Here is an 18,915-nt window from a genome sequence, read left to right as displayed (position 1 = left end):
ACACAAGATTACTAGGCAGCTCCTGTGGATCACTGAAAAGCTTGAGCAGGAGGATAACGACCACAGCGATCCATTTTCTGCACGCTTCACAACTTACACACAGACAGTAACCACAAAAAGACTCGCAGTAACACTGATCTGAGGATTTTTTTCTGCGCACAGTGGTTTCAACAATCTTCAATTGCAGTAATCCCAGTCATAAATGTCCTGTAAAGGATTAAATCATATAGAGCATTCGGGTCCTTGAACTTGCCTGATAACGTTCATATTCAAGGACTACGATCTATCAACCCTTTACAGGACAATAAGCAGGTAACCAAACAGTTACAAGAAAGGGACAAAGCTCTTTCAGTGCTGAGTACTTAAATCATGGGTACACAGGAAGATATAGAACTGTATGTAATCTAACCTCTCTTGTTTATCACATTGGACTGAAGATTCCCCTGGATGTACTTTACCACAAATGTATGCAGGAATTTGTATTTTATCATAAGGAAGTCATGGTTAATCAAAAATCTAGCCATGTTCACAGACCACACATTAAAATAAAAATCTCTGAGAGTGCATTCATAGGTTTGGTCTGACTCACCCATCACGGTCAGTTCAGCAGTTGACTTGGCATCTCTACTCTTACAGGTGTATTTCCCAGCATCCCTCTCCTCCACGTTATGGATGAGCAGTTTAGTGATACGTCCCTCTTGCTTCATCTCATATTTGTCTCCAGACTTCAGGATGACTCTGCCCCTCCTCCAGTCCACTGGGTCACCAGGCTTGGAGAGCTCACACCAGAACTCCCCACTGTCCCCCTCTTTGATCACCACGTTCTGGACCTCTTGTGTGAACATTACAGGGAGAGCTGTGGAAACATTAACATTGGTTCATATTGTATGAGCGCAAGAAGTACAAATACAAACTAACTATTTGTATGGTCTCAAAGCGGGAGTCACTCAACCCTTCCACCTCTAACCTAAAGAAGTAAATTAGCTTATTTAGAAGGAAAAGCATTGGTATCAAATGTTTCTTACCCTGCACTTTAACTTCAGCGGTGGTCTTCTGGTCTCCAGTGACACAGCTGTACTTCCCTATGTCCTCCGGTTGCACATTGGTAATGGTCATCTCAGCTATTTTCCCATCCAGTTTCATCTGGTACTTTCCTCCAGACAGGTCTTGGGACAGTTCTGTCTCCCCCCTCCACCACTCCACTGAGACCCCAGCCTTAGACAGCTCACAGTGCAGGGTTATGCTGCCCTCCTCTGGGGCCTCCTGGTTCCTCAGACCCACTTTGAAGGTGGCAGGTACAGCTTGGGGGAAAAACAACAATTTCATTATAGAGTGAACATTGAATGTACTGAAAGCTAGAACAGCCTTGAGGAACCTTTCCTTTCGGTAGATAAGATGAAGGTCATTGAAGGAACCCTACATTATAGCTAAGGGCTCTGGTTAAGTTGGGCATTCAACATTAAACCCCCTAGAGAAGGGGGTTCTACTAAGCTAACATATGAATTGTTTTAAGATGGTCATACAAAGGATAATTTAGCGATTTGATTTATAATTTTAGAACGCTACAGACATTTTCGTGAGTAGGCTGATTTTTGGGATGTCTCTGGTCTGACAAACACTGCTGTAGCTCTGCCACCTTTAACCGCCAATGCGGATGGCCGACATTGGCGGATGCGGAGGATTCGGACATAGCCCATGCAAAAAAACGGATATCTCTAGCTTAAAGAGACAGACTGTTATGGGGATTTGTGTTGTTATGCTAATTAGATGTACGCTGGGGGCGCAGACATCGACTCTAGTTTAACGAAGTTTATGTGCCATTAACACCAGTGATAGTTGTTTCATTAGAGCACAGAGCATTTCCCCCCCTACCAATGACTTTGACAGTGGCCTTGGTCTTCTTGTCTCGACACACACAGCTGTAGACTCCACTGTCCTCTGGCAGAGCCTCCCTGATGAGGAGTTCCAGTGCTGAGTCTGTCTGCTTGATCTGGTATTTGTCTCCATTCTGGAGTATCCTCTCTCCTCCCAGCCTCCACTCCACTGGCACCCCTGCTTTAGACAGCTCACAGTGCAGCGAGATGGTGTTCCCTTCCTCAGTCTGCAGGTTCCTCAGCTTTTGCTTGAAAGTGATGGGAATTGCTGAAAGACACCATGGCAATGAGAGACATGGAATGCCGTCTGTTTACTTAAAGGACTGTGATTTCATGCTGATGTACTGCATACAATTTTGTTCACATTGGATATGAATTCAATGTGAATTGAAATCCTTTCTCAGTTGTCTCAAACCCTTACCTGTGACTGTAACACCGGCTGTGGTTTCCACACTGCCACAAACACAGGTGTAGATATTGCTGTCTTCAGGTTTGGCATCTATTATCTTCAGTTCATTCACCAACTCTCTCTGTCTTATCTGAAACTTCTCTCCGTTGTTCAGCAGCTCCTCTCCTCCCCTCATCCATTCTACAGGGACTCCTGGTTTAGAGAGCTCACAGTGTAACACCAAATTGTTCCCCTCCTCAACATGCACGTTCCTCAGCTTTTGTTTGAAGGTAACAGGCAGTGCTGAAGAAAAATGAAAAAAAAATATGAGAATAGTATGAATGTTTATTTTTTTATTGCCTTCATGTAAATGTCCAAAATGTACATTTATAAAATGCAACTTCAGAAAAGATTAGCTATACATGAAAACATAATAAGGGTGAGAAACTTCCTACCGCTGATATTGACGGTGGCTGTGGTCTTTTGGTCTGCACACTCACAGCTGTAGACTCCACTGTCTTCAGGCACAGTTTTCCATATCTGAAGCTCCGATATGGTCTCTCTCTTCCTTATCTGGAACTTCACTCCATTCTTTAACAGCTCCTCCCCTTTCCTCCACTCTACAGGGACTCCTGGTTTAGAAAGCTCACAGCGCAACGTAAAACTGTTGCCCTCCTTAGCCTGAACATTTTTCAACTGTTGTGTGAAGGAGATGGGGATGGCTGGGGAGTAAATATCCATATTTTAGTATTAACCACCAACAGGCATGAAGACTGAATGAAAATGGAAAATGTCTATGTAAAATAGTTTCTTTAATCTTCAGATAGATTGGGTTTAATTTGTGGGTGTGATAATGCAACATTGCAAAGTTATTGAATTCATTTGATTTTTGTTGGCACTAATGTTACTCCATATGATGCATCCTGGAAATGGAAATGAAAAGCAAGGACGGCTTTTACCGTGGACTTTGAGGCTGGCTGTGGTTCTGTGGTCTCGGCACTGACAGGTGTAATCTCCTGAGTCCTGAGGCTTCGGGCCAGTGATGGTCAAAGAAATGAAGGACTTCTTCTGCTTCATCAGGTACCTCTCTCCAGCTCTGAGGGTCTCCAAGCCCCTCCTCCAGTGGAACGCAACCCCCGGCAGGGAGAACTCACAGGAAAGGGTCACGTCCTCCCCCTCCTTTACCTCCATGCTCTGCAGCGGCTGGGTGAACTCAGCTGGAATGGCTGGAATAGAAAGAAGGACCCATGACAGCATCTCCCAATGAGTAATACTGTACATTGTACTGTGACAAGAATACTCTAGGGGGAGCTGTAAAGCAAACAGGTAAAGAAGTAATCCTGTTCTGTCTTTTGAAATAATTGTTATCATATTTGGCTATGACCACTACATGACCACTACATTACTACTTTACATGTGATGCCAAATGCACAGTAAGGAGGACAACATGATAAAATGAAGGAAAAAAGGTCCGGTTCTCACCTTTTACAGTGACGACAGCCTTGGTGCTGACCGATCCAGCGCTGCACTCGTACACCCCAGCATCGCTGTTACTGACCTCCCTGATGGTAAGCCTGGCCTCGTTACCTGAGCGACTGACGTAGTACCTCGAGGAAATCCACATTAGGCAGCCATCTTTGTACCACAGGATGTGGCATGGCTTAGAGGTGATACACACCAGCACCAAACCGCCTCCCTCAATGGCCTCACAGTCCTCCAATGCTTTGGTGATGGTGGGACGTCTCTCTTTACCACGGGAAGGGTAGTTTACATAGACAACATGTCAAATACATACACTCTGGACAAAAATGACTGACACATCATTTACATTTTGTGAATAGTTGTTGTAATAGTACAGTGTGTTAATAGACATTCGTAAAACAGAACAACTTTACGCTGACGTTACCTCTAACAAGCAGTGAGGCGTAGGACCTCTTGTCGCCTGCCTCAAAGGAGATGGTGCCCGAGTCTTTACGAGCCAGTTGTTTGAACGTGAGGCTGTGGTAGCCCCCCGGGATCACTTGGATCTCATTCAGCTCATTGGTGTACAGTAAGGTCTCATCCAGGTACCACTTGACCCCAACATAATCGCTGGGACAGATACGACACCTGAATATCACCGTGTCATTCTCCAGACACTCAACATCCTCCAGCTCGTCCATGATCAACACCTTCTGACCTGCAGAGATCACACACAGGGATTTAACATGAAACGTGCAAGCTGTATAGAAAGGGTATACTCAAAATGCCTGCCATTTCACCTACCACTGAATGCTGACTTGAATGGGAAAGACCGTTCTATTCATTCTATTTCTATGGCCTTACCATGCACGGTCAGTAGCGCCCGGCTCTGCATGGTGCCAACATCGCAGGTGTACACGTCGGTGTCAACCTTCTCCAGGCAGCTGATGGTGAGGTAGAGGACCACGCCCTTCTGCTTCATCACATACTTCCTTCCCGCCTGGAGCTCTGCCATGCCCTTCAGCCAGGTCACCCGCTTGGCCGGCAGTCTCGTCTCGCACTCCAGCATCACCTTGCTCTTCTCCTCGGCCCGTGTGTCCCGCAGCTCCCGAGCAAATGTGTGCTGCAGCTCTGCAGGGGTGGGAGGGGTTAAATACACGTCCTGTGTACTACACCTGAGCAGGTGTGTGGAGCGACAACATGGTACAAAAGCAGTACAAAAACTGTCCAGAACATTTTAAAACAAGTCCTTCAAGTCATCAGTCTCAAGTCAAAGTCCAGTCCTGAGTCTTGAGGCTCTGAGTCAAAGTCTAGTCACAATTAATCTAATGCGCATGTGACACAAATCCACAACTTTGCTAAACAGCACTATACCGTTACAGAAATACTGTAGTACTACCCAGTACTTGCCTCTGACCTCCAGCTTGGCCCGGGTGGCAATGCCGTCAGCCTCACAGCAGTACTCCCCAGAGTCTCTGATACAGGTGTTCGTGATAACCAACCGTACCAGGTGCTTCTCCACACTAATCTTGTACTTGGGGGGACTGTGCCTGATCTGATGGCCGTTCTTCAGCCAGCGGATGAAGGCCTCAGGCTTGGTAATCTCACAGCTCAGCTCAGCGTCCTCCCCTGGGGTGGCTTTAACGCTCATCATGTCCCTGAACACATGCACTGGCTTCTCTATAGGTGTAGGGTTATATATTATACATTACATCAGATTTTCTCTAGGGACACATACATTATAATATGTTTACAGCAGGCACATGAGAGACATATCAGAGACACAAGACACATGTTGCTATAGGTTCTCTTTAGGAACAAACACACATTATAGAGTAATTAATATTACTTGAGTGCAATACTCTTTTTGCTTTTCCAGAGATTAGGTCATGACTGGCCATGATGACACCCAGCTTCGTATACATTTCAGACACTCACCTTTGACAAACAGCATGGTCCTGCAGCTGAGGTCTTTGATGAAGAAGACTACATCCCCAGCTTCAGTCATAGTTGCGTCTCTGATCGTCATCTTGTATTTGCGACCCTTGTTTACGATCTGGATGCGGCTGTTGCTGATCACAAGTTGACCGTTCAGGGTCCAGGAGGGCTCGTCGATGACATCGTGAGAGAGGATGCACTCGAAACTGCAGCTCTCGCCCTCCAGAACAGAGACGGTCTTCATACGCTGGGCGATGGTGATGTGAATGTCTGTGGAGGGAAATTTCAATGAGATCAGATTGACAATTGACAATAAGATGGACAATTCTGGTCCAATAATTTCTGGACCAGACCTCACTGATGATCTGGACCATACATACCATGTACAGTGACCTTGGCCTTGGTCTGGCTGGTGCCCAGGTCACAGCTGTAGTGGCCTGCATCATCCTTACTCAGACTATGGATGATGAGCGTTAAGGACTTCCCAAACATGAGCATCTCATATTTGTCACTGCTGGCCAGGACCGTACCATCCTTCCTCCAGACGGGGGTGACCGTTTCCTTAGAGGTCTCACACTGCAGACACACCTTCCCCTCCTCCTCCCCTGACATGTCTTCTAGAGACCTGAGGAACACTGCTGGCTTTTCTGGAGGAGACAAGAAACAATACAAACACATTAGCTACTGATCTAATATAAATCTCTTACGTTCTTCCATGCATCAGTAGCTGATAGATATCTTGCTCATTCAGAGTTACTTAAGGAGATCAATCATCTTCAGGTCTCAGACATACCAAGTCTACTATATTTGCTTCATTTTCCAATTAGATCTCCAGATTGGGGAGAAACAAACTCTGTACTGACTAGGAACATACAACCACTAGAATTACACTACTTTCTAAATTACTCTTGCAGTGGCAGCTCACAAGTGAAAAGTGACAACTGTACAAGGCATACCTTTGACCTTGAGGGAGGTGGACTCTGTGAGAAGGCCAGCCTTGAAGGTCACCCTGCTCTCCTGTGGGCGGAGATTTTTGATGGTGAGGCTGTGAATGGTGCCCATGTTCTGAATCCTGGTAACAGTGTTGGCGTTGAGGTGGTTGTCGTTCAGAAGCCACTGCACATTGGCTACCACGTAGTTGAGTTCACATGTGAACGTGGCGCTGCTATCCTCTTCCACCTTTACGTGCTCTAGGTGCCGTACGAGCTTTAGCCTTCGCACTGAAAAAAACATATATAGTTCATATCCATGGTGTAAGGGTTTTCTTGTCGTTAATATCTACCTTTTATACAAGGGGTGGGTCTAATCCTGAATGCTGATTAGTTCAAATCGCATTCCAGACGGTGTCTATTCCACAAGTAAATCTATGATGTTAAAATGCCTATTTACTCTGACTGTGCAATCCACTGTCTCACCCACCCAGCCAGGCAATTTATAAACATTTTGGTTTTCAACAGCGGGTAATAATTTAAATCCATACTGTCTGTCTCTCCGACATTTGCACCATTGTTTAATTATTCAAATTCCATCTCCAGTTGTCGCATAGTAATGAACGAGTCTGGAGTCGGGATGAGAGACAGGCAGCTTTTCTCAGCTAGTTGAAATCATGAATCAGCATAAAGTTTATGGATATATATACAAAGAAATATCAATAGAAAACAGGTCAAACGAAACAAAGTGCAGCTAGTTTGCAGTCTTTCCAGCTTCAGTTTGAAGTGATAGTTTTGGCTGTGTTGTTGGCTAGCTCCTTTGAACATCAAGACATGACAAGAGAGCACATTTTTTTATGCCAGGTGAAATCCCGCATCATTAGCTCATTGTATTGGATCTATCCAAATAAATGTCACGAGAAAACAGCTTAAACAAATGAAAATGCAGCTACTTTGTTGTTATTCAGTCTGCCCTGTTTGACGTGACTGTAAGTTAGCTGTAGTTGGCTAGCTAGCAAGCAAGGGATAAGAACGTTTCCAACCAGTATGGCAATAGAACATTTAGAACAAATGACTGGGTCGCGTCCGATAGATACTGAACAAAAAGACTTAACGACTGGGTCACGTCTCTGGCAACCGAACCGATAGAACGAACTAGAGGTCGACCGATTAATCAAAATAGCCGATTAATTAGGGCCGATTTCAAGATTTCATAACAATCGGTATTTTTGGACACCGATTATGGCCGATTACATTGCACTCCACGAGGAGACTGCATGGCAGGCCGACTACCTGTTATGTGAGTGCAGCAAGGAGGCAAGGCAAGGTGCTAGCTAGCATTACACTTATCTTATAAAAAACAATCAATCTTAACATAATCACTAGTTAGCTACACATGGTTGATGATATTACTAGTTTATCTAGCATGTCCTGCATTGCATATAATCGATGCGGTGCCTGTTAATTTATCATTGAATCCCAGCCTACTTCGCCAAACGGGTGATTTAACAAGCGCATTCGCGAAAAAAGCACTGTTGTTGCACCAATGTGTACCTAACCATAAACATCAATGCCTTTCTTAAAATCAATACACAAGTATATATATTTTAAGTCACTTGGCTCTGTCATATCCTCACATGGTCTCTCCTATCATTGCTATGCAGACGACACACAATTAATCTTCTCCTTTCCCCCTTCTGATAACCAGGTGGCGAATCGCATCTCTGCATGTCTGGCAGACATATCAGTGTGGATGACGGATCACCACCTCAAGCTGAACCTCAGCAAGACGGAGCTGCTCTTCCTCCCGGGGAAGGACTGCCCGTTCCATGATCTCGCCATCACGGTTGACAACTCCATTGTGTCCTCCTCCCAGAGTGCTAAGAACCTTGGCGTGACCCTGGACAACACCCTGTCGTTCTCCACTAACATCAAGGCGGTGACCCGATCCTGTAGGTTCATGCTCTACAACATTCGCAGAGTACGACCCTGCTTCACACAGGAAGCGGCGCAGGTCCTAATCCAGGCACTTGTCATCTCCCGTCTGGATTACTGCAACTCGCTGTTGGCTGGGCTCCCTGCCTGTGCCATTAAACCCCTACAACTCATCCAGAACGCCGCAGCCCGTCTGGTGTTCAACCTTCCCAAGTTCTCTCACGTCACCCCGCTCCTCCGCTCTCTCCACTGGCTTCCAGTTGAAGCTCGCATCCGCTACAAGACCATGGTGCTTGCCTACGGAGCTGTGAGGGGAACGGCCTTCAGGCTCTGATCAGGCCCTACACCCAAACAAGGGCACTGTGTTCATCCACCTCTGGCCTGCTCGCCTCCCTACCTCTGAGGAAGCACAGTTCCCGCTCAGCCCAGTCAAAACTGTTCGCTGCTCTGGCACCCAAATATATATATATATATAAAAATCGGCCAATTAATCGATATCGGCTTTTTTTGGTCCTCCAATAATCAGCATCGGCATTGAAAAATCATAATCAAACGACCAGCCGGCTTGGGTAGCAACCCAAGATTTGTGTCGTGACTATATCTTGTGGAAGGAGGAAATAGTATGAATAAATTAATCGAAGTGAAGTTTTTAATGAAAATATGTAAATCATAATTTGAATATGCTTGTAACCCGTTTTATAAAAGGAACACCTACGTGAGAATGCTATTCACTGACTACAGCTCAGCGTTCAACACCATAGTGTCCTCAAAGCTCATCACTAAGCTAAGGACCCTGGGAATAAACACCTCCCTCTGCAACTGGATCCTGGACTTCCTGATGGGCCACCCCCAGGTAGAATTTATTTTTATTTAAATTGGCAAGTCAGTTAAGAACAAATTCTTATTTACAATGACGGCCTACACCATCCAAACGACGCTGGTCCAATTGTGTGCCGCCCTATGGGACGCCCTATGGCCTGATGTGAATCAGCCTGGATTTGAACCAGGTACTGTAGTGACACCTCTTGCACTGAGATGCAGTGCCTTAGACCGCTGCACCACTCGGGAGGTAATGGTAAGTAACAATACATCTGCCACGCTGATCCTCAAAACAGGGGCCCCTCAGGGTTAGGGTTAGGGTTAGGTTAGCTCAGTCCACTCCTGTACTCCCTGTTCACTCATGACTGCATGGCCAGGCACGACTCCAACACCATCATCAAGTTTGCAGATGACACAACAGTGGTATGCCTGATCACTGGTAACGATGAGACAGCCTTAATGGAGGAGGTCAGAGACTTGGCCATGTGGTGCCAAGACAAGAACATCTCCCTCAATATGATCAAGACAAAGGAGATGATTGTGGACTACAGGAAAAGGAGGACCCATTCTCATCAACAAGGCTATAATGGAGCAGGTTGAGAGCTTCAAGTTACTTGGTGTCCACATCACCAACAAACTATCATGGTCGAAACACACTAAGACAGTTGTAAAGAGGGCACGACAAAACCTATTCCCCCTCAGGAGACTGAAAAGATTCGGCATGGGTCCTCAGATCCACAAAAGGTGGATAGTTCTAGGTCCCAAGAAACAAAGAGATCTTTTGTTGGATCTGACAATTAATCTTGATGGTTGTACAGTCGTCTCAAATAAAACGGTGAAGGATCTCGGCATTACTCTGGACTCTGATCTCTCTTTTGACAAACATATCAAGACTGTTTCAAGGACAGCTGTTTTCTATCTACGTAACATTGCAAAAATCTGAAACTTTTTGTCCAAACTTTTTGCAGAAAAATGAATCCATGCTTTGACACTGCTGGATTAGACTACTGGAATGCTCTACCTTCCAGCTACCCGGATAAAACACTAAATAAACTTCAGTTAGTGCTAAACACAGCTGCCAGAATCTTGACTAGAACCCCCAAATTTGATCATATTACTCCAGTGCTAGACTCTCTACACTGGCTTCCTGTTAAGGCTAGGGCTGATTTCAAGGTTTTACAGCTAACCTGCAAAGCATTACATGGGCTTGCTCCTACCCATCTCTCCGATTTGGTCCTGTCATACATACCTGCACGTACGCTATGGTCACAAGACGCAGGCCTCCTTATTGTCCCTAGAATTTCTAAGCAAACAGCTGGAGGCAGGGCTTTCTCTTATAGAGCTCCATTTTTATGGAATGGTCTGCCTATCCATGTGAGAGACGCAGACTAGGTCTTGACCTTTAAGTCTTTATTGAACAGTCATCTCTTCAGTAGGTTCTGTCCGGGTTGGCGCCCCCCTCGGGTTTGTGCTATGGGGGAGATCTTCGTGGGCTATACTCAGCCTTGTCTCAGGGTAGTAAGTTGGTGGTTGCAGATATCCCTCTATTGGTGTGGTGGCTGTGCTTTGGAAAAGTGGCTGGGTTATATTCTGCCTGGTTGACCCTGTCCAGGGGGTATCGTGGACGGGGCCAGTGTCTTCCAACCCCTCCTATCTCAGCCTCCAGTATTTATGCTGCAATGGTTTATGTGTTGGGGGGCTAGGGTCAGTCTATTATATCTGGAGTATTTCTCCGGGCTTATCCGGTGTCCTGTGTGAATTTAAGTATGCTCCCTCTAATTCTCTTTCTCTCTTTTTTTTCCTCTCTCTCTCGCTTTCTCTCGGAGGACACGAGCCCTAGGACCATGCCTCAGGACTACCTGGCCTGATGACTCCTTGCTGTCCCCAGTCCACCTGGTCATGCTGCTGCTCCAGTTTCAACTGTTCTGCCTGTGGCTATGAAACCCTGACCTGTTCACCAGACGTGCTACCTTGTTCCGGACCTCTCTCTCTCTCTCTCTTCACCGCACCTGCTGTCTCTAACTCTGAATGATTGGCTATGAAAAGCCAGCTGACATTTACTCCTGAGGTGCTGACCTGTTGCACCCTCTACAAACACTGTGGTTATTATTATTTGACCCTGCTGGTCATCTGTGAACGTTTCAACATCTTAGCCATGTACTGTTATAATCTCCACCCGGCACAGCCAGAAGAGGACTGGGGCCCCCACAGAGCCTGGTTCCTCTCTAGGTTTCTTCCTAGGTTCCTGCCTTTCTAGGGAATTTTTCCTAGCCACCGTGCCTTTACATCTGCATTGCTTGCTGTTTGGATTTTTAGGCTGGGTTTCTGTATAGCACTTTTGTGACATCTGCTGATTGATTGATTGATAGTGCGTACAGCCCAGTACATCACTGGGCTCAAGCTTCCTGCCATCCAGGACCTCTATACCAGGCGGTGTTAGAGGAAGGCCATAAAATTGTCAAAGACTCCAGCCACCCTAGTCATAGACTGTTCTCCCTGCTACTGCATGGCAAGCGGTACCGGAGCGCCAAGTCTAGGTCTAAAAGGCTGCTTAACAGCTTCTACCCCCAAGCCATACGACCCCTGAACAGTTAACCAAAGGGCCCTCTTTTACGCTGCAGCTACTCTCTGTTTATTATCTATGCATAGTCACTTTGACTCTACCTACATGTACATATTGCTATTTTTATTTTACTGGTGCTGTTTAATTATGTGTTACTTTATTTCTTATTAAAATTTCTTAAAGCATAATTGGTTAAGGGCTCATAAGTAAAGATTTCACTGTAGATACCTGTTGTATTCGGCACATGTGAAAAATAACATTTGATTTGATTTGATAATGTCCTCAAAGACAGTTTTTGGATGATATATTGGCACGGTTTGCCGGCCCTCGACTTCGTCTCGGGCGTAACAACAGCCAGGCCAATGTATCCTCCAAACACCGGCTTATCTGGCATTATCACTGAAACAGCACAGTATAGACGGAGCAGTGTAGATGAAATTTTATATAAAGAGATTCACTTCATCAAGCATGAAGCTGATTTCCATGATCAACCATCTGAACGTTGAAGATTTGTCCCCGAAAAATATTTGTTGTCCTCCTTAATACTGTATGAATAACAGCATCCTCACCATCCACAGTGACCTTGGCTGTGCTCTTTGACCCTCCAGCCATGCAGCTGTACTGGCCAGTATCGGTCTCCTTGAGGCCCTGGATGGTCAGCTCTGCCTGGCTCTTCTCCGTCCTCATGCTGTACTTGCTGGATGTCTGCAGGGCAGTGCGGCCCCTGTACCAGCGCACCACCCTGGGGGAGGGGGAAAACTGACACCTCAGTGTGACCGAGCTGTTCTCTTTAGCCTCCACGTCTGGCATGGGCTGGACCACTTTCAGAGGGCGCTCTGGAAAGGATGGATAATGATATAATACTGTATCTTAGTCTGTTCAAGGGATTAAAAAGCAAAGTATGAACCCAATGGGAAACACCTCTCGCAATACAGTATTCTACCCTAGAGCCTGGAATGTCATTGTCAACAGTAAGCAGGGCAGGTATCGTTCCAACTTCCACTTGGTGACAATCAACCTTACCCTTAACGGTGAGCTGTGCGGTGGAGCGGCTCTTCCCGGCATTGAACTGCACAGGGCCGGTCATAGAGCTGTCCGTGCTGATGAAGCAGAGGGTGTGCAGTGTGCCCTGCCGGTCTATGCTCAGTTCAGGCCCCTCCATCAGGACCTCTCCATCCAGGGTCCACTTTGGGGGCCTCCCCGCCCTCAGGCTGGTCACAACCTGGAACAGGGCCTCCCTGGGCTCGGTCACCTCCACAGACCTTAGCCCCTGCACTATGCTGATCGCCTGCTCTGCATGCACAGGGAGCACACATTGATTCAGCATCATCACTTAGAGCTACTTCAAAGGAAAGTGTACACCCAGGAAGTGAGTAAGGTAGATAGTTGGGTTATCAGTGTGAACATACACTACATGGCCAAAAGTGTGTGGACACCTACTCGTCAAACATCTCATTCCAAAATCATGGGCATTAATATGGAGTTGGTCCCCCCTTTGCTGCTATAACAGCCTCCACTCTTCTGGGAAGGCTTTCCACTAGATGTTGGAACATTGCTGCAGGGACTTGCTTCCATTCAGCTACAAGAGCATTGACGTTGGAATATTAGGCCTGCCTCACAGCTGGCGTTCCAATTCATCCCAGAAGTGTTTAATGGGGTTGAGGTCAGGGCTCTGTGCATGCCAGTCAAGTTCTTCCACACCAATCTCGACAAACCATTTCTGTATGGACCTCGCTTTGTGCACAGGGGCATTGACATGCTGAAACAGGAAAGGGACTTCCCCAAACTGTTGCCACAAAGTTGGAAGCACAGAATTGTCTAGAATGTACCGTTAAGATTTCCCTTCACAGGAAAAAGGGGCCTAGCCCAAACCATGAAAGGCAGACCCAGACCATTATTCCTCCTCCACCAAACGTTATAGTTGGCATTATGCATACGGACAGGTAGCGTTCTCCTGGTGTCCGCCAAACCCAGGTTCGTCCATCGGATTGCTAGATGGAGAAGCATGATTCATCACTCCAGAGAATGCATTTCCACTACTCCAGAGTCCAATGGCGGCGAGCTTTACACCACTCCAGCCGACGCTTGGCATTGCGCATGGTGATCTTAGGCTTGTGTGCAGCTGCTCAGCCATGGAAACAGTTCTTGTGCAGACGTTGCTTCCAGAGGCAGTTTGGAACTCGGTAGTGAGTGTTGCAAACGAAGACAGATGATTTTTACACGCTAAGCGCTTCAGCACTCGTCGGTACCATTCTGTGAGCTTGTGTGGCCTACCACTTCGCGGCTGAGCCTAGATGTTTCCACTTCACAATAACAGCACTTACAGTTAACCCGGGGCAGGTCTAGCAGGGCAGAAATTGAGGAACTGACTTGTTGGAAAGGTGGCATCCTATGGCGGCGCCACGTTAAAAGTTACTGAGCTCTTCAGTACGGGAAATTCTTCTGCCAATGTTTGTCTATGGAGATTGTATGGCTGTGTGTTCGATTTTAATACACTTGTCAGCAACGGGTGTGGCTGAAATAGCCAATCCACTAACTTGAAGGAGTGTCCACATACTTTTATCCATGTAGTATATTTAGTTGAATGATGTGTTTTGGTGACTTACGGATAAGTATAAGGGTGTAACACTTTATATGAAGGTCTGCTTGTAAACTGCTTATTAACATTTAGCATTGAAATATACCTAACATTGGAACTAGTATGTTAAGCTGGCCAGACAATAAGTCTGAATGAATTACAATGAGCATCTCACCCTCCACTAGCAGTTGGCAGGAGGTCTTGTCATCGCCAGCATCACAGGTGTAGGTGTCCTCGTCTGACGAGGCCACGTCATCAATGTGCAGCTGCCTGTAGACATCGTTGCTAACAATCTGGTGCTTCTTGCTGGGTTGGATCTCATTCCTGTTCTTGAACCACCTGACCAGGGCGTTGGCCCTGGACACCTGGCACTCCAGCAGTCCTTTGTGTTTGTACATAGCAATCTTCACTCTCAGAGGCTTCACTATCTGCACAGGCAGCTCTGTGGAAAATAGGAGTAACACTGAACCATTGTTTATTGAAGCTTCACCTGATGAGGCCACTTAGGCCAGATTACAGGTTTTTTTTTGGTCATTGACGAACATTGAGATCGTTGATTCTAAAAATAGATGTTGTTCACCTTTTACCGTGAGAGTTGCATAGGAGGAGACCCTGTCTGCAGTGAATTTTATCTCCCCAGCATTTGCTGGCCTTACAGACTTGAAGCACATGGTGTGAGTTTTACCTGTATTCAGATGGAAATACGTGTTTCATTAGTAGTATTCAATTATGTGTATAACCCCTGGATTGCTGATGCTATTTAATGGCCAATGAGAGGCTTTGAAGCCACCAGCCGCCATATTGGCACTCCCCAGTAGGAGCAGTCCACCATAGGAATGAATGGAATCCTACAGTATTTCAATGAAATGTTTCAAGGACAAAATGACATGTATTTAAGTATGTGTTTGTTGCAATGGGGACAGTAAAAAAATATGGTAACACTTTCTATGAAGAGCATATGCGTAATGCATTATACAGCATTATACATGTACTCATAATGCACTACGATAGAGTAATAATGCCCTATAAGCATAGTTATACACTCACATGAAGACTTATATAGACTCATAATTTCATGTACCAATACTCCTAGTGCATTATAGGTATAATTACAATTAAGCAATAAGGCCCGAGAGGGTGTGGTATATGGCCAATATACCACAGCTAGGTGCAAGACGCAACGCGGAGTGCCTGGATACTGCCCTTAGCCATGGTATATTGGCCATATACCACAAACCTCTGAGATGCCTTATTGCTATTATAAACTGGATACCAACGTAATTAGAAGAGTACAAATAAATGTTTTGACATACCCGTGGTATACGGTCTGATATGCTACGGCTTTCAGCCAATCAGCATTCAGGGCTCGAACCACCCAGTTTATAATCACTTATAATGTACAGCAACATAGCGCTGGTCACTTTTTCCTCAAGGCTCATACAGTGTTATAATGACCATCAGTGTGATGATTCTAATGTATGTTTTTGTCAATGAGCAGCACATCATCATTACCACGTCATAATCTTTGTTATGGTGTGTTGTAGCATACTGATAAGCCAATATGAAGTCATCTTTGATTGCTTTAGGTAAAGTGATGAAATGCCTAAGGCAGACAGATATAATACACCTGTTAAAGCTGTTACTATACAATTACAAAAAGCGGTCATTGTCAGCTTTTAGTAAAGTATAACTTTCTCTGCATTTCAACAGCGCCTCCTGTCAGTCATCTAGGGTTAATGCATATCATTGGTAGTATACTGAGCTATAAACACATGCTCAGTTGTGTCCCATGCTCACCCTCGTGCCCGATCTTGACGTTGTCTCCGGGTTTGATCCGGGAGTTGTCGCTGTACCAACGCCCGTCCACGTCCTCACAGTTGACCTCACACAGGAAGGTCACACTCTGCCTCTCAGTCACTTCCTCATCTTCCAACTCCTTCACAATCTGTATGTCTCTGGCTGGCAGACAACCACAGGGAGACAAACACAGACCGATAGGCCAGACATTACCTAGAGATCCAGTATGCGATTCGATCAAATGATGTGCTTTGATGTATTGTGGTCTGTACTGGGATTTATCTGTGATTTTACATTTATTCTTCACCAAGCCATCAGTCTGGATGCCAAGGCAGTGAGTAAATATCCGGCTAACATAGAAACAGACTGGCAATAAGACTTCCAGCTATTACAGAAGCATTAGACTGAGGGAGGGTCATACAATTGTCCCAGTTGCATTATTCCTCTCAACTGTTGTGTTCTGTCATACTGTTACCTATGACAGTGAGTTGGCCTGAGGTTTGGATCCAGTTTTGGCTCCCGTCAGTCTGGAAGGAGAACAGGCCAGTGTCTCCTACGGTGACCCGGGTGAAGGTGAGAGTGTGTTTATTCTTATGGGTAGCGATGTGACAGCTGGGCTTGGATTTTAGCCTGACCCCGTCCTTGGTCCACGTGCCCGCTATGTAGGACAGGTTGAGGGTCACCTCGAACGTGCAGCCCTCCCTCTCACACACATCCACATCCTCCAGCCCCTTCACTACCTGGAGATGGATCTGGTTTTCTGCAGATAGAGAGTAAGATATGTTCCAACAAGTGTGTGTGTGGGGGGGATCAAAGAAAGTAACCGCATAGAGTGTGTTCCATGGAATGGAGGCCTTACTTGCAGCAGCTACTTTGCTCCCAGACTTGTCTCCCATGGTTTGTCGGGAGGGATGGCTTCAACCACTTCTGATAGTGGTTGGCTTTCCCCTTGTCCGTATCTCTAGGTTGTCCCTAGGGCTAAAACTGCACAGTTTGATACATCTTTAAAAACATGCTGGAAGTCAAGGAAACCTTCATATTGACTTGTAAACAACCCCTCCACTCTCTCACTCTCACAGACATTTTTCAAAATGAAGGACCAACGTGGACTTGAGAGCGACACTTTAATATGGCTATACTGTGATGTGGCATGGCTGGCTGGCACCCGACATCATGAAGATGACAAGTAATCTCCGTCACCTTACATGGCTGAGCTCAGCATCACGAATTTAGCGTCAGCTGTGTTGCCCCCTCCAGCAGTCTACATGTATAGTATGTATGTTAGGAGACTCCACTAACCTCAAAATGGGTTAAACAAATGAAAGGTGTCAACCAGTATGACTGACTGACATAGAATACAAAAACATAACCAATCGATGAGTTGAAAGGTTATTAAGACTCCAACCCACTATGAGGGGCATGAAGCTTGATAATGGCGGACGGCCATCCAAGGACAAGACCTCATCAAATGACTTGCCACGTCACATCATTTTACTCACATGGTGCTGTGTGCGTAATAGAGAAATACAGACACATTCTCAGTCAACATTGTCTCACAGACCTCATGCTACGAAACCCAATAAGGTTATCGACAAAGGAGGTCAGCCAAAGTCACTTCACATATTTATATATCCAAACAGCTGTGGAGAAAGTATATGATTCACCGTCAAGCATCTCCCACTCGGGACTGTGTCATTTTCCATGTGTCTGTTTCCATAGAAGTTAAAAATCTAAACAACTGGATCACATTAACATTGGCCAAATGGGCAACTGGCTAGTGTGAGCACGTAGTACGATATTCAGTCTACAATACTAATTGATGGATGACATAATCACAACTTGTCACTGCAGGAACATAGAGCAGAACAGCAGATAGATACAACGCCAAACAGCTTTGAAGTTATACTAAATGTTCACGTGAACACCTGCCTGTAATGTCATAATTCTCAGACCAACGGGCATTACGGTCCCCAATCATTATCAATTTCCTGACGCATATAAATAAGCGGCAGAAAATGGTCAATGGCAGTGATTTATTTTGATACAATAACATACAGTATCAGAAATAGAGCTCTGACCACCTGCTGTGGTGTACCCACCTTAAGCCTGGTCAGCTGTATTCTGGGAAAATCTCTTTCCTCACATGCCCTCTCAGTATCCTAACAAAAAGACCACTTTCAGCTGGACAAAAAAGCTGCCAAAACTGTCCGCCTGTCATGAAAGACCCTTGTCTTCTTTCACCCCAAATCCCTCAAGATTAACAACAAAAGTTTGGCGAGGAGAGAGAATGCCGAGGTTGGAGGGCTAGCCTACCACACGGTCTCCAGAGCGGACAGTCAGCCAGTGGCCCTTTCTCTTTTTTTCTGCTTTGGTAAAGCCTAATGCTGAACAGCTGACATATTTCGCCTGTCAGACTCCCCTCCAAAATAGACCAGTGTCATTACACACGCTAAGATAGCTTTGGCTTTACTGCAGTGAGGCAAGTCCTGCCCAGCATCAGTAGAGTGGACTTATCCAAGTAAGTTCATAAATCACCAGACAATTATATAATAAACATGCTATGATGGTTTTCCCATTTGTGCTTCTGTCATATTGGATGGGAAGCTCTCCTTTAACCAAAAGAAATCTTGGAT

The 18,915-nt window shown here is 45.7% G+C and overlaps 1 protein-coding gene across 4 annotated transcripts in view; it reads right to left on the bottom strand.

Annotated features, from left to right (window-relative positions):
- Window positions 1–18,650, bottom strand: part of obscna (obscurin, cytoskeletal calmodulin and titin-interacting RhoGEF a) — a 96,749-nt gene extending 78,099 nt beyond the window's left edge. For all 4 annotated transcript variants that reach the window (XM_014215881.2, XM_014215882.2, XM_014215883.2 and 1 more), the window contains exons 1-21: window positions 18,382–18,650; window positions 17,142–17,266; window positions 16,758–17,042; window positions 16,283–16,444; window positions 15,066–15,170; window positions 14,661–14,927; window positions 12,931–13,200; window positions 12,477–12,743; window positions 6,618–6,881; window positions 6,042–6,308; window positions 5,662–5,931; window positions 5,134–5,403; window positions 4,588–4,854; window positions 4,169–4,441; window positions 3,745–4,008; window positions 3,222–3,488; window positions 2,718–2,984; window positions 2,296–2,565; window positions 1,873–2,142; window positions 1,026–1,301; window positions 590–856 (exon numbers count right to left, since the gene is read on the bottom strand). In XM_014215881.2, coding sequence (XP_014071356.2) covers window positions 590–856; window positions 1,026–1,301; window positions 1,873–2,142; window positions 2,296–2,565; window positions 2,718–2,984; window positions 3,222–3,488; window positions 3,745–4,008; window positions 4,169–4,441; window positions 4,588–4,854; window positions 5,134–5,403; window positions 5,662–5,931; window positions 6,042–6,308; window positions 6,618–6,881; window positions 12,477–12,743; window positions 12,931–13,200; window positions 14,661–14,927; window positions 15,066–15,170; window positions 16,283–16,444; window positions 16,758–17,042; window positions 17,142–17,178 — 4,885 coding nt within the window. In that variant the 5' untranslated portion in view covers window positions 17,179–17,266; window positions 18,382–18,650. The remainder of the gene's footprint in view (window positions 1–589; window positions 857–1,025; window positions 1,302–1,872; window positions 2,143–2,295; window positions 2,566–2,717; window positions 2,985–3,221; window positions 3,489–3,744; window positions 4,009–4,168; window positions 4,442–4,587; window positions 4,855–5,133; window positions 5,404–5,661; window positions 5,932–6,041; window positions 6,309–6,617; window positions 6,882–12,476; window positions 12,744–12,930; window positions 13,201–14,660; window positions 14,928–15,065; window positions 15,171–16,282; window positions 16,445–16,757; window positions 17,043–17,141; window positions 17,267–18,381) is intronic.
- Between the last annotated feature and the right edge of the window lie 265 nt (window positions 18,651–18,915).

This window comes from Salmo salar, chromosome ssa10 (assembly GCF_905237065.1).
Source record: "Salmo salar chromosome ssa10, Ssal_v3.1, whole genome shotgun sequence".
Taxonomy (NCBI): Eukaryota; Metazoa; Chordata; class Actinopteri; order Salmoniformes; family Salmonidae; genus Salmo; species Salmo salar.
The sequence above is the reverse complement of the archived record's forward strand: the minus strand, read 5'-3'. Positions and strand labels throughout refer to the sequence as shown.